At 35.9% G+C, this 14,942-nt stretch overlaps 1 protein-coding gene across 1 annotated transcript; it reads right to left on the bottom strand.

Moving 5' to 3' along the window:
• Positions 1-7,675: 7,675 nt before the first annotated feature.
• LOC149804798 (uncharacterized) lies at positions 7,676-10,131 on the bottom strand. Its single transcript, XM_089944665.1, has one exon. It carries the CDS (start codon positions 9,993-9,995, stop codon positions 8,520-8,522), a length of 1,476 nt encoding a protein of 491 aa, XP_089800791.1. The 5' UTR covers positions 9,996-10,131; the 3' UTR covers positions 7,676-8,519.
• Positions 10,132-14,942: the final 4,811 nt, after the last annotated feature.

Raw genomic sequence — 14,942 nt, 5'->3', positions numbered from 1 at the left:
GAAAGATATTTGATTTATACTTGCTATCTCAAACATACAGAAAATATAGCATACACACAATATAGCACCACTACATATAGCAAACACTGAGACCTAGGCGACCTATAGCAAAGTCAAAAAATTTAAAGGGAAGGAACTTCGAGCAAGGTGAGGGAAACCAGGCTCGGACGAACAACCCTTTTAGAAAAACATCTGTCTGGTGCCCACCCACCCCCAACAAAAAAGGATGAACCACTTGGAAATATAAATACCCATAAAAAATTTAAAATAATTAAATTTTTGATTGAAAATTCTTTATAAAAAAAAGCAAAAAAACAAACAAGCAACATACACTTACACATAAAACACGTTTCACCTTTTTTTGGAAAAGGGGGGGTGCATCTGTCTGATGCCCCCCAAAAAGATTTTATATATATATATATATATATATATATATATATATATATATATATATATATATATCGAAAAGAATGCAATTTATATTTCACATACTGTGTGTGTGTGCGTGTGTGTGCGTGCGCGCGCGCGTGTGTGTGATTAGGATTTTTAATGTAGCATTAACAATTTTTCAGCCGTATCGCTACGATGTCTGCAGTGTGGCAGTTTATAGTGATGTCTATCACTGAGGCATCATGCCGCAGACATGTAGCATGATGTCCCACCCAGTCACATTATCCTGACACCAAGCTGACCAGTCCTAACACAAACCTCTTAATGCTGAGCGCCTAGCGATGCAGCTGTTAGTACCATTTTTGTTAGTCTTTGGTATGACTCAGCCGGGGATTGAACCCACGACCTCCCGCTTCTGAAGGGTACGCTCTAACCACTAGGCAACCGGAGCGGTATTTCACATACTTCTACAGAATCTCAAGACTGGTAGCGCAAAATGGACAGCTTCCTCACACAATAAGTTATATTGTAATACTATAGTCTGACTTCATTCTCTAATTACTGTGAAATCCACAGCCAGAGAGCTTGAGGTCATCGGATTTATTACTGCAAGCACTTTGCCCATGTATGTGAATATTTTTATTTTGTTGTCTCTTGCGGCACTTTTTAACACATTATTGGCTATATCATGCAGATAAAAATACAAGCTAAGTGCCTTTCCCAAGCAAACAGTCTGACAGCCGACTCGGGCTACCTGGAGCGAATATCGAATCCGCGACCCTTGGAAAATTAGTTTGCTAACAGAGCTATGTTGATGCAGAGAGAGAGAGAGAGAGAGTTGTTTATTCAACAGGAAATAATAACATATTCCTACTTTACACCTTCCTTCCTCCAAGCGCTTTCATATAATCATTATGAATGATTCTCTTTAAAAACATATAAAAAGATTATGAAAGCACATGAAGGAATAAAGTATGAATATATTAATGATTTTCTGCTGAATTAGAATTTATACCCAAACCTGCACATGAACATATATCAGTTTTCCATGCATACATACATACGTGTGTGTCTTTCTATATAGTATGTATACCACGTGATTAATTCAGTGAAATTGCAGCCAATCGACTCGAATCGATTACCGTCGAATTGAATAATCAAAACAAGATAATTAAACAGTTATTTACATTTGATGTAAATACTTTCTTTGCGCCCAATCTCTCTCTCTCTCTCTCTCTCAGATTAATCATCATTATATCCAGACACATCGCTATGCTCCATTTTCAGTTTTCAGTGGTTTATGACTATTGTCCAGAGAGAGAGAGAGAGAGAGAGAGAGAGAGGGAGAGCTCTTCAGGAAATGTAATACGTAGAAATGATCCGTTTTAGCACGTTATTAAGAGTTTAAAAACAAAGGATCAAATAGACCATAGTATTATGGGTGTCGCCTAAGGAATTTACAGTACGGTCTTCGTCTTGCGTATGCTATTGCAACTTTGTATAATTTGAACCATGTAAACACTGTAGAATAATGCCAAGAAAAGTATACACATACATTTATAAAGACACGAATTCTAGGTTACTTTAAGAAAGCTTAAGTTCAAGGTTTTCATCCAGCTCGTATTCTTTTTTCTTTTTTCTTTCACTCGAAATATTTTCATCTAGTTTTGTCCTTTGTGGCATGGAGGAGGAGTAAATCACAATTCGATCGATATAATATCAGTATTGGTCTTATCAAAGAGAGAGAGAGAGACAGACAGACAGAGCTCTTCAGGAAATGTAATACGTAGAAATGATCCGTTTTAGAACGTTATTAAGAGTTTAAAATCAAATAGATCATAGTATTATGGGTGTCGCCCAAGGAATTTACAGTACGGTCTTCGTCTTGCGTATGCTATTGTAACTTTGTATAATTTGAACCGTGTAAACACTGTAGAATAATGCCAAGGAAAGTATACACATACATTTATAAGGAATTTATAAGGACACGAATTCTAGGTTACTTTAAGAAAGCTTAAGTTCAAGGTTTTCATCCAGCTCGTATTCTTTTTTCTTTCACTCGAAATATTTTCATATACCTGAGACATATGACTGGATTAGGGAATATGAAGCAAAAAATAAAAGAAACAAAATAGAGGAGGAAAACAACCATATAGATTGGGATAGAGTGTGGAGGCACTGGGCCAACATCGGATCAGTTAAAATACAAAGTCTCATATTCAAATATCTGCATAATGCGTGGCTAACAGGCGAGAATGCCTTGAGAAGAAGGATGATTTGCACAATAATCAAATGTCCCATGTGTAAAATATCCAACTTCACTAAATATAATGCCATCGCACAATGTGAAAGAAGGAAGGATGACCGGATTAAACTGATTATGGAGATTTGTAAAAAAGAAAAAAAAAAAAAAGAGATATCAAAGGAAACATATTCTATATTTGGATGGGAATTTCGACCAAAAAAAAATAATTAAGATAACAGATTACATTACAAAAACAATGATGGTCTGTGGCCAGGTAATAACAATTACAAAATAACTAACATAGGCCATCATAACCGATAGAATTATTAAAAAATTCAAAAAATTATGGACTAATTAAAGTCAGTAAAAATGACTTGATATCTCTCAAAAATTAAATATGAAATGGATTTACCCCCCCCCCAAAAAAAACCCCTCACACACCAACAAACAAACATATAACAGTAATATGCTGTTAAACAGTAAAAAATTTGCATGTGTTTATATACCAAATACCAAACAGGGAGTAGGGGTAAGAAAGGGACCTTGGTATAGCGCTCATTAGGAGCGCTAAACGCGGGCTAAGACCTCGTTCCCACCCTGATCTCCTTGGAGGTTGTTGTAGGGTTTAACGCCATTTGTCAGCACACGATAGGCTATGTATGGCGGCCAGTATTAATGGTGGAGGAAGAACCCGGGAAACCCCCGGGAAGAACCACCGACCCACGAGAAGCTACTGGCAAGCTTTCTCACATACCCACATTGGCCGAATCCTGGACTCGAACCCACGCAGACAGAGGTGAGATGGCAGTGATCCGTAACGGAGAGCGCTTTAGACCACTCGGCCACTCGGGGCCCCTCCTTGGAGGTGGCCAATATATCGTTAAACACTTATTAGTTTGCATGTGTTTATATATAAATATCAAACAATCCTTAGGGAATATTCTCCTTACCTTTAAATACAGTAAGAGGTAATGACGTAATGGGGCTATATCACATGGCGCCACGCGAAGTGGAAAGGCCCTTAAAAGAGCCTAAGAAAAACACCCAATATGGAACACTAGTATATGCAAAACACAAAAACAAACACAACACCTCTACTTATTTCTAACTCTCGCTCTCTCTTAACTATACAGCTCCCGTACTGTATAGTTGACTAATATAAATTGGATTTTTAGCCACAATAAATAAATAACAGAGGGGGCCAAAACTCGAGTCTGGTGAAATATGACAAATAAAGTATGGACCCTCACTCGAGTACAGCCCGCCTCATTTCAAAATTATGCCATGAGCGACACGTATAAGCACGCATATAAAACATTAGATTTTTTTTCTATTGAAAATAGTACACCGCTCAGTTGCCCTTTCAAAAATGATTAATAAAGTATAATAAAAAATAAAATAAAAACTAGTACTAAGGCAAACTGGGGAAGTTGACTGATATGATGTCTCAACACGGAAACTAATATAGCATTCACACATAGCAATACACATATAGAAAACACGAGACTAAGGAGACCTCTAGCAAAGGTCACAAACACGAACTAGGGGAGCGAATTCGAGCTAGGTGAAAGAAACTTGGCTCGGATGAACACCCCTATAGATAACACTAGGAAATATAAATACCATATCAAAAATTGAAAATATAATTTTTTGATTGAAAATTCTTTTTATAAAAATAAAACAAGCAACATACCTGGGTGATACACATAAAACACTTTTCACTTTTTTGGGGAAATGGGGGGGGGGAGGCATCTGTCTGGTGCCGCCCCCCCCCCCAAGCAAATAAATTCAAATAGTTTTGTCCTTTATGGCATGGAGGAGGAGTAAATCACAATTCGATCGATATAATATCAGTATTGGTCTTATCAGAGAGAGAGAGAGAGAGAGAGAGAGAGTTTTGTTGTTGTTATAGGGTTTAACGCCATTTTTCAGCACAAGATAGGCTATACATGGCGGCCAGTATTAATCGTGGAGGAAGAACCCGGGAAAACCCCAGGAAGAACCACCGACCCACGAGAAGCTACCGGCAAGCTTTCTCACATATCCACATTGGCCGAGCCCGAGACTCGAACCAACACAGCCAGAGGTGAGATGGCAGTGATCCGTGACGGAGAGCGCTTTAGACCACTCGGAGCCCCTGAGAGAGAAAGAGAGAGAGAGAGAGAGAGAGTGCACAAATTTACGACACAATTTACCACCCGTAGTCAACGCTGATTTTATTTGAAGAAAAACACGGAAACTATTTCGAATACATTTTGATGACTAGTTCATTACGCTTTAACCATCATATTATCCTTGTATCAATAGCAACGTCATTAAATGTAAGTATACATGTTACAAACAGAACAATCATGATGTGATCATGATATGAACACAGTATTCATTCATGTAATTAAAGAAAAACGTTGAGTTTTCATTCAAGTTGAATAGTTTAGTGCGTACGGACATTTGCGGATCAAACATAAGCAACGTCGGACAATTTAGACATACTGCGGCTAAAATTAGAATAAAATCAGCCTGTCATGCAACTACCTGGATGAAATTCGAGCGCACAAGACATGCACTAGATATTTTAAAGTTCAAGTGCAGTACGCGGCTTTTAACAGTGATCTTACAATTCCAGACATAATCATAATTTCACAGAATAGCGGGGTCATTATAGACGTTATTGCGGCTTACAAATATTCTAGTCTGACAATTGTAAACATGACCGACTCCAAATCTGAAAAAGGGCACTTTGCACTCGCGTACCTCTTGATTTAGAAGAGTGGAAATTAAAGTAATGAGAAGAAACTATTATCCTTTTCATTCTGCATTAAATTCAGAAATTACAGTTAGTTCCTGCATTGTTTAACAGTTCTGGTTACTGGGGGAAAATAAGCTTTATTTCGTCAATATAAATATAGAGTAGATATTTAGCGTTTCAGGTTACAAACAGATACATGAAAATGAATAATGATTAAAGGACTATACTGAATAAGGGCCATTTCCTGCCCCCGTTTTTATGGGGGGAAAAAATTCTTATAAATATCACAATTCTGTGTCTCATTGTATTATTTGACGTATAAATCACCCTATTCTGCATTAAATATGCATATAAATTTATTTTTCATGCCTAAACACGACCTTTTAATATGGTCTGATATGGGAAATTTAAGAGAAAATGCTAAATTTGAGCAACTTGAAACAAGAAATAAGATCTAAGCGCAGGCTTCATCAGACAAGGTACTTACAATGATTAATTTGTATGAAAATGTGTGGGTTTTCATATTAATTTATATGAGCACGTTTACGCTAATCACTAAAAATTAAAACATTCTTAAATTTTGATGTCTATCATTGTCGTTGTTTTCCCTGTTGCACAGTAGCTGCCTACGTATAGCTTCGCATTTCTAGAGTGCGCTATATTATTTCCTTCATGATTATATTTTAAAATATTCCGTAAATAATAACGATTAAGATATTTTAAAAACATTGTTATCCATTCGTTTATCTCTTTCTTCGGTCTTTCTAAATTGTCTTGGGAACAAGATTTTTAAAGAGGTACTGAAGGGGCATTTTGAACTAAATGTAAACAAAGACTACGTGGAGCGAACATTAAAAGGAATTTACTTTTACATTGCCAATTTTTTCAAAACAATGCTATGAATAATAGGGTATATATATATATATATATATATATATATATATATATATATATATATATATATATATACATACATATATATATATATATATATATATATATATATATATATATATATATATATATATATATATATATATATCTTTTGCACATTAATAACAGGGTTTTTTCTTCATTTCCATCACGATACCGTTTGCTACGTTTAATTCACTATTACAGTGTAATTCCGTACATGTAATCTTTAAATAAATCTATCAATTTCCAGATGGAAATAACAGTTACAACCAGCGTATTTTGTCATTATATTGTGTTAACTGTGTCTTTTATCATATAGTAACAATATTAATTCTTTAAAACTATTGTAATTTGGCAAAAAATACAGGATGATCTGCAGTTATATAAATCTAGCTTCAATAACTTAAACGGTATAGCATTACTGTGCTAATTGTCGCACCAAGTTCGAATCCCAAACCTCCATTTTTTTTCTTTTTTCTTTTAAGAATTTATATCCATAATATCAACATCTGTCACTTTACAGGTTTGAAATAAAATTAGTAACAGCTCAGTTTTCAGTCGCGATGGAAGCCAAGAAACTGAAATGATTTAAGGACATTTAGAGAGGGGGCAGAAAATGGCCCTTATTCAATAGAGTCCTTTATCACACATACAATAGTCTAACGATAATTATATGCGTATTCATACGCCATCACAATTTCATGTTCTACAACAGGATTGGTTTAACAAACTGTATTATGCTGACGCTTCAAAAGTAGTACCGTATTATATAAAGCACAACGCAAATATATATATATATATATATATATATATATATATATATATATATATATATATATATATATATATATATACATACATTCACACGTACGTACACATCCTGCGGCCTATGCAAATGGTATGTTACTAGCAGATGTTTTTTTTATATAAATATTATTATTATTATGCCAGCAGATTAGAAGTCCTTAATAATGGTTATCAATTTCTGGACGAAAAGAGTTTCCCAAACTCATTACATAGGACTAATTAATAAAATAATAAGGTGGTAAGAATTTATACCTATCTCTGGAGAACTGTATCGAGCTCACAGCCACAGTATCTATACTTTAAATACGGAATGCAATACTTGTCGACCGTAAATCCCAATACACTTTAAAAGCTTAACAGATGTGTAATTTTGAGGTTTGGAGTAAATTACCTTGAAAGCTGTATGGTTTTCGAACGTTCCATCATATTTTGTCATTCATCATGTCACAAAACAACCAGTAATGGCAAATAAAGACCATCCGAAGATAAATCTGGAATACGTTTATAGTATGGCTACCAAAAAGACGAAAACTAATTTGTGCTGTTACACACCAATAAATAAACTTCGAAAATATATTATAATCAAATTTTTTTCTAGTGTGCTATATTTTTATTTTACATTTTCATAGGGAATAATAAAAACCATAAAATAATACAATATGAAAATACAATTACAGTTTATTAATTAGCACGGTTAATTATTTAAAATCTGCACTGTAGAAATTATCAACAAAGCTAAAATCATCAAAATAATAGTTACACTGAACTGCCAAGGCCCTCATTTGTACACTCCAACATAATAGGCCACGTGACACAGAAAACCGTCAGCTCTCCAAATTTCGCATACAAAACGTTAATTTTCCAAGACTGTTTTGATTTACATGTATAGTTCGATTTAAGATAACCATTCTGGATATATACAACACAATGACATTATAAAGTCCTATAACAAGAACAATTTTTCTCAAAAGATTATTTTGTATACCTCTTCAAATTCTCAGCATTCTATTATATAGTTCAAATAATTATGCAAATTTGTCGCGGGGGGGGGGGCTTCAAATTCACCACAAGAGTGCAGAGTGAATTTACTCAAGTTTCATTGAGATGAAAGTCGTCAACGGTAAAAGGACATAAGCAAATTTGTTCTAATAATTATAAACTGCTAAACAGTAACTCTACACTATTCCAGAGTCCTAGCTACTGAGTGAATAGGAGCTTTTCGCCTTTTGTTCATTTGTTCAAATGGAAAAGAAATACATAGTATATGGAGTGTATGGTCTGAATACATTATACTGTTACTTCAGGTGCACTTCTGGTACACGGTCGCCTTAACACGAGTTCTTTTAAAGTAGAAGTAAAAAAGAAACCCCTGCCGGACGAGTCTTATTACACCCATCTCCTGACTGTCAAATCATTTTACACATACCTGAGAACAGTAATGTAACCGTATTTATTACCGACCCATAAGTGCCCCATTTTATCAATACCTATGGAGAACGGGGAGCTAGTGCCCATAAAAATGGCCCTCTTTTCTAGTTCCGTGTCCATAATCATAAAGCCCCTGAATCTCCCTAGCGGATCAAGTACGTGCACAGTGTGGTTGGAGTAATCCACGATGAAAATCTGTCCGAATGAGTCACAACACAAGGCATGTGGCGCGAATGCATGACGAGTATCGTCTTTTGGGCCAGAGTAAGTTGTTTTGAGTTTGCCTCTGGAATCAAATATAGAAACAGTCCCCTTGTTCCTGTCGGATACACATATATCTCCGTTGATATTGACTGCAATTCTCCACGGCTGAATAAACTGACTTCGTTCTCCGATCTCGGAGATGACGTTATCGTTCTCTACATTGATTTTGAGCAAGCTACACGTGTCTCCATTCCGATGGTGGATGTTTTGGACGCAGCAGACAACAATTTCGTCTGAAGATGTAAACCGGAAGCCTCTCGGTACGAGTTCCAATTGTATGACCTGTTTGACCTCAAAGTTCTCATTTAGTCTTTTCAAACATTTTGTTTCGAAGCAAGAGAGCACAAGATTCCCGTCAAAGTCCACTGAAATATCATCCACCTTGCAGCCAGTGTCTACAGTCCTTTTCAGCTGCCCGTCCTTGTTCACCAGGTGAACTTGCGGTCCCCAGTGCCACACCACCCAGGCCTCCGATTCGGACACCGGGCACAGTGACGTCACGAAGCGGGCGCTAGCACATTCTTTGGGTTTGAAAGACGCAATCCTCTTTACTTCCACTCTCCATGGAACATGAACCCTATCAAAAATACGTTCACCTTCTTTCGCGGACCTCCATGTTGGCAATAAGATGTAAATATAACGATCTGTGGGCAATAATGGAAGCAAGTTCACAATGTCCCTCAATTTTTTAAATAAAGCAGGCGCTTCGTCTATCACAGTTGTACTGTTTAAAGATTCAAGGGCGTTCGCAACAAAGTCCAATTCATCATTTACTTTTTTCAAAGTGTTTTCTACAGCCAGTATTCGTTCATTAATTCTGTTTGTCTCTCGCTTTCTTTCCTCTTCTATGTCGCGCTCTGTAGAATCAAATAACACCGTTTGGCTCTCAATCTCTTGTTTCATTTGTACGATATTAATCTCCGTTTTGTCGAGATACGAGGTGAGGTCCCTGTGTATATAATTAAGATACTGAACGTAACATTTTGCTAGCTCAATTTCTGACTGCAAGTCTTGCTTGCACTTTTCTGCACTAACGGTTTTGTCTGCCTCTCTAGCTAGCGTACTCACGTGCTGGTGGTTTAGTGCAGGCGATGTTTTTTCCGACAGCAGCGGTTGGAGTCTAGTAGGTGAAGAATGAGATGTTGAAATATTATTACCGTTGGAATCCACAGTTTTACAGTCAGCTCGGATTGGCCTCATTTTAAACCCTAAACCCCCAAAAAACAAAACCAAAAAAAATCTAAGGTGCGTAAATATTTTGATATTAACAAGAAAGTTTGCAGTAAATATAACGCGTCTTCTCGTAGACCCCAGTGTGTAGTGACTGCGGAACCGACAACGGGCATATATAAAGCAAGCTGCATTGAGTCACGTGATCAGCGATTTAATAGCGGTAAGTTGGTCTACAGTATGTATGAGCTGTGCAATCATGTGTCTTTCCGACAGTTATTACAAACTGTCGACACTAGATTGATTCTAGGTCAAAAGGTGATATTTCACTTTTACCGGGTGTGAGAGTCTTAAGCCACTGCTTCATTAGTTATTATTCAATTCTAAAACGCATTCAAGTTGGTACAGTTCACACTTTACCGTATATATCACAATTTTCCGTATATATGGCACTCGTGTTTATTCCCCAAAATGTTCATACCAGTGGCACAGCAAGAAATTATCTCTCTCACCCCTTGAGAAATTTAATTATGGAACCTACGTCCAATAGATAGGCTGCTGAATGTCAATTCCGCACCCACCCCTAAAAATGGGATTCATCAAGCGGTTGATACGACACTGATAAGTACACGATTCCCGCCATAAATGATATTTCATCGGATGATACCATGTCACGAACTAGATAGAGGAGCTCAAATAGGTAACAGTTTAATATGAAACGAGTTAACGAATAGACATTATTAAAGTAGTCTCTCTCTCTCTCTCTCTCTCTCTCTCTCTCTCTCTCTCTTTGATGCATTTGATCAGAAATACATTCATTCAGTGGTCCGAATAATAAGGCTCGACGACAATTCCATCGGGTCAGGTATGGCTGCTTCTTCTTGGTTTAAAAATATTTTGTTACCAAATGATGATGCGATTTTATTTATAGCCAGATAAGCATTTAAAATGAAACATGGAGCAAACTTATAATATGCTTGGTGTACTGAGATTTTCCACAGCTTTATCAGTATCATTTTGGGCACTCTTTTTATTTATTTATTTAATTATTTATTATGTCATGATTTATTTATTTATTTTACATGCCATGATAATAAATGCGGACAATGGTCACCAGGGGGATCATTCTTACGTGACACAGCGGTCGGGTTCTACTGTGAAGTGAGTTTCTTACATTGTACGTTAGTGATATATCAATTATATATATATATATATATATATATATATATATATATATATATATATATATATATATATATATATATATACTCTCTCTCTCTCTCTCTCTCTCACACACACACACACACACACACACAAAACTTAAACATCAGAACATCAGATCTGATGAACAACGCTAAACAATGAGTTACATACTAAATGGCCTGGAACTTTTAATCTAGTTTACGTAATGCCTCCCGTTAAGTCCGCATTTATTACTTTAGTGCACAACTCAAAAGTTTACATGGGAAAGAATAGACCTAGGCTGGAATTAAGCGGTTCGCACTGCGAAAATATAAAGTCCATAATAAAAGTTGCAATACACATGCGTCAAGTAATGGCACGTGCCGCACAAAATGTGTTGCTGGGCCGCATGTAGTCCGCGGGCTGTATAATGTGCACCCCTGCTTTGGTATGTCTGGGGAGTTTATGTGAAGTTAGTCTGTAAGAAATAGCGAGTAATGGACAGTTCATGACCTAAATTATTTTTGATCAGATCAGCTGAAAGTGAACGTGTGAAAATCTTGAAACACATTGATTGTTTTACTTATATAGGGAAATTTTCCAACTCAACAATAGAACGGGAAAGAATGGTTTTATTCAAAGTGGAAATAGCAGAAAAATATACTTATTATTAATGGATATCGGAAACGTGTTTCGGCCAGTTTGAGTCGTCACCACAAATTGGTTACTTAATTTATATTATTTGTGTCAAAAAATGTAATGCAGCAGAAAGTTTCAAATTTATAAAGAGTGAACAAGGATAAGATTGGTAATTTAGAAAAGAGAGGGCGCAAGAGTAATGGCATATACATAATATTAACATGCACCAGGTGTGTGAAAAAGAGGGAATTTAGTTTATTTGCTGCATACAGTTTTCTGGGGGTTGCATCGTTTGCTTTGAAGGGTAATTTTTTTAAACATTTTATTGTATATGAAGTGATAGAACTGTTTGGTGTTGGACAGAAAAGTATAATATTAGCACATACGAGAAAAAGTTTTATGATCGCGTAAAAAGAGTATTACATAGGCCTATGTCAAAGGTCAAAATATAATTACAGACGGGATGGGTAAGTGTTACCAACGTTGTCTTAGAAGCATATACTCCTTGAGGAACACAGAGATGAAATACAGATGAATGGAGAAATAATAATAGAAGGCGAAGACAAAATATAAGCATGCATATTAAGTATGAAATCTATAACTGGAGAGTAGAGCATGTTGGGTCTGACATCATCATCATCATCATCCTCATTATCATCATCATCTCCTTCCGTAGAAGATTCCATGGTATGATAATTAAGCATAATAAAATGACTTAATCACAATCATAAAACAAAAACCAGTATATACAAATAATGAAAGATGTAAGCAAAATATGCAGCCTTGACCCATGAGGATAAGGTCAATAGTCATTCGTAGAGGCGATAGCAACAACAGTGTGCATTAAAAAACACAAAGATGTGTATTTAATACGACTAACATAACACAGAAGGTCTATGCTATAAAACAAAATATTAAACCCAAGATGAATTTGTTATATCCATCGTTAAATTTTGCATGATCTGCGGACGATGCAAATTACAATAAAATCTGTTTATATTACATAGCTGTACACTGCGAGACAAGGTATGCTGCACAGGGACAACCAATTTGGAGTTATCTTTGTCGATCACAAAAATTGAAACCTTTTATGTAGAAGATATTACAGTTGCAGCTCATCTTCTGCATTAAATAATGTAGCATGTAGGCTCAGTGGAAAGTTATTAGTCGGGACACACCATAATGAGTTTCTGAAACTCGACATATAAAGACATGCAACCCAAATATGGTGCTTCAAGTCTGTAAAAATATTCCAACATCGACTACACATATATCGAGCTGACGCATGAGGAACAGCAGGCAATAGTCTAGCTATGTAGGCAAATACCTTACTGTCTTGTTTTATTTCAGCCGAATACCTTACTGAGGCAGGTTGCACAGATTCATGTCATGAAGAGATACCTATTAAAATCTGATTCCAATTTTTGTCCCACTTGGCACTCCAAGAGCAATGTTTGATCTCGCGCGCGCGCGTGTGTGTGTGTGTGTTACAAAGCCTTGTAAATATTTGACAAATACATCAGAGTTGCCCTGTAACTGTTGTTAATGTGGTATGAAGAGTCTTCAATGTCTTGATGTACCAATGGTCTTTAAAGTGCTGATGTACCAATAGTTTTTAAAATGTTGATGTACCAACAGTCTTGATGTATCACAACGGTATACTCCAGAATGTCTTTGAATGAATTCACACTAATCCAAAAGCAGTCTTCTATTCCTAAATGGCAATGTGCACTTTGCAAATACCAACGAATAATTTAAATAAATAAATAAATGATTCCTCTCAAATGACATCTAAACAAAACCAAAACTCTGATCTTAGATTCCCAACGACTGATATTAAAAACAGGAATGAATACTTCATCTTATACATAATAATTTCACCTGACCCACGACACAATAAAATGCACAAGTTGTGGGTCATTTTAAATTGAAAATTCCATAAAATAGTTAACCAGATCGCTTCTAGAACATTCTAAATTCATAAAGAAGTTTAGGACTTGTGTGTGTGTGTGTGTGTGAGAGAGAGAGAGAGAGATTTGGATTTTTAATGTAACTTGAACTATTTTCCAATCATATCGCTAAGATGTCTAGCACTGGGATATATAGTATTATGTCCTCTTAATGTTGAGCGCCGAACGCGGCAGCTGCTTGTACCATTTTTTATAAGTCCTTAGTTTGACTCAGCCTGGGTTCCAACCCGCGATCTCCCGCAACCACCGGAGCGGATGGTATGAATTGAACTCGAATCGAACTAAAGATCTTTTTAAAAAGTGACGAAGGCAGGAAGGCCATAATTCTACCCTCAACAGGGACAAAAGTCAAGCACACAATATAAATTAAATGTACATAAAAATATATACATATCCCATGAGGAAAAAAGTGATGAAATAGAGCTGAATGGAACACTAATAAGAGTAGGCGAAGTACGTATTTTAGGTATGAAAACTATAACTTGACAGAGCATGTTGGTTCTGGCATCAGATTTCAATTTTTAGCATATTCAATACTAAAAGAATTAAGGTTGTTACCTATTTAAAAGTCATGTTTTTTTAAAACTTAATATAAAAGAACCTGAAGATTGCACTGCTCTTTCATTCATGAAAGTACGTATTTCAGTAACAGTGAAAGAAATATACTTGACAAATCCGGTAGATTTGGCAATAATGTGCACATTATATATATATATATATATATATATATATATATATATATATATATATATATATATATATATATATATATATATATATATATATCTGTGTGTGTGTGTGTGTGTGTGTGTGTGTGTGTGTATGAAGTCTCGCATTTTGAATTACAGAAAATTTTAAAGTTGAATGCATTTAGCAATTGAAGTCTTATCGCAGTTAAGCTAGAAAAGTCTTTGTGAAAGGTGACTTCGAACTTTCTTCGTTCGTCTCCCCCCCCCCCCCATGTCAGTGTAAACTTCAAAAGAACAATATTTTCGACCCAGTGAAATAGACCGGGGTATCTTAACACGGTTCTTGGAAAGTAAACATTTGAGCTACCAACCCTAACCGCTTGGCATGAACCTATGTCCACTTATCATATAAGGGAAATTGTCACGCACTGTCGTACATAGATTCTGAGCTGTCTAAATCTGATGAAAGAAATTATTTCTTTGGGAAAGATTAGGGA

The sequence above is a fragment of the Sinohyriopsis cumingii genome, chromosome 2, assembly GCF_028554795.1.
Source record: "Sinohyriopsis cumingii isolate HCF-2022 chromosome 2, ASM2855479v2, whole genome shotgun sequence".
Taxonomy (NCBI): Eukaryota; Metazoa; Mollusca; class Bivalvia; order Unionida; family Unionidae; genus Sinohyriopsis; species Sinohyriopsis cumingii.
Note: the sequence above shows the minus strand (reverse complement) of the source record. Positions and strands in the feature narration are given on the sequence as shown.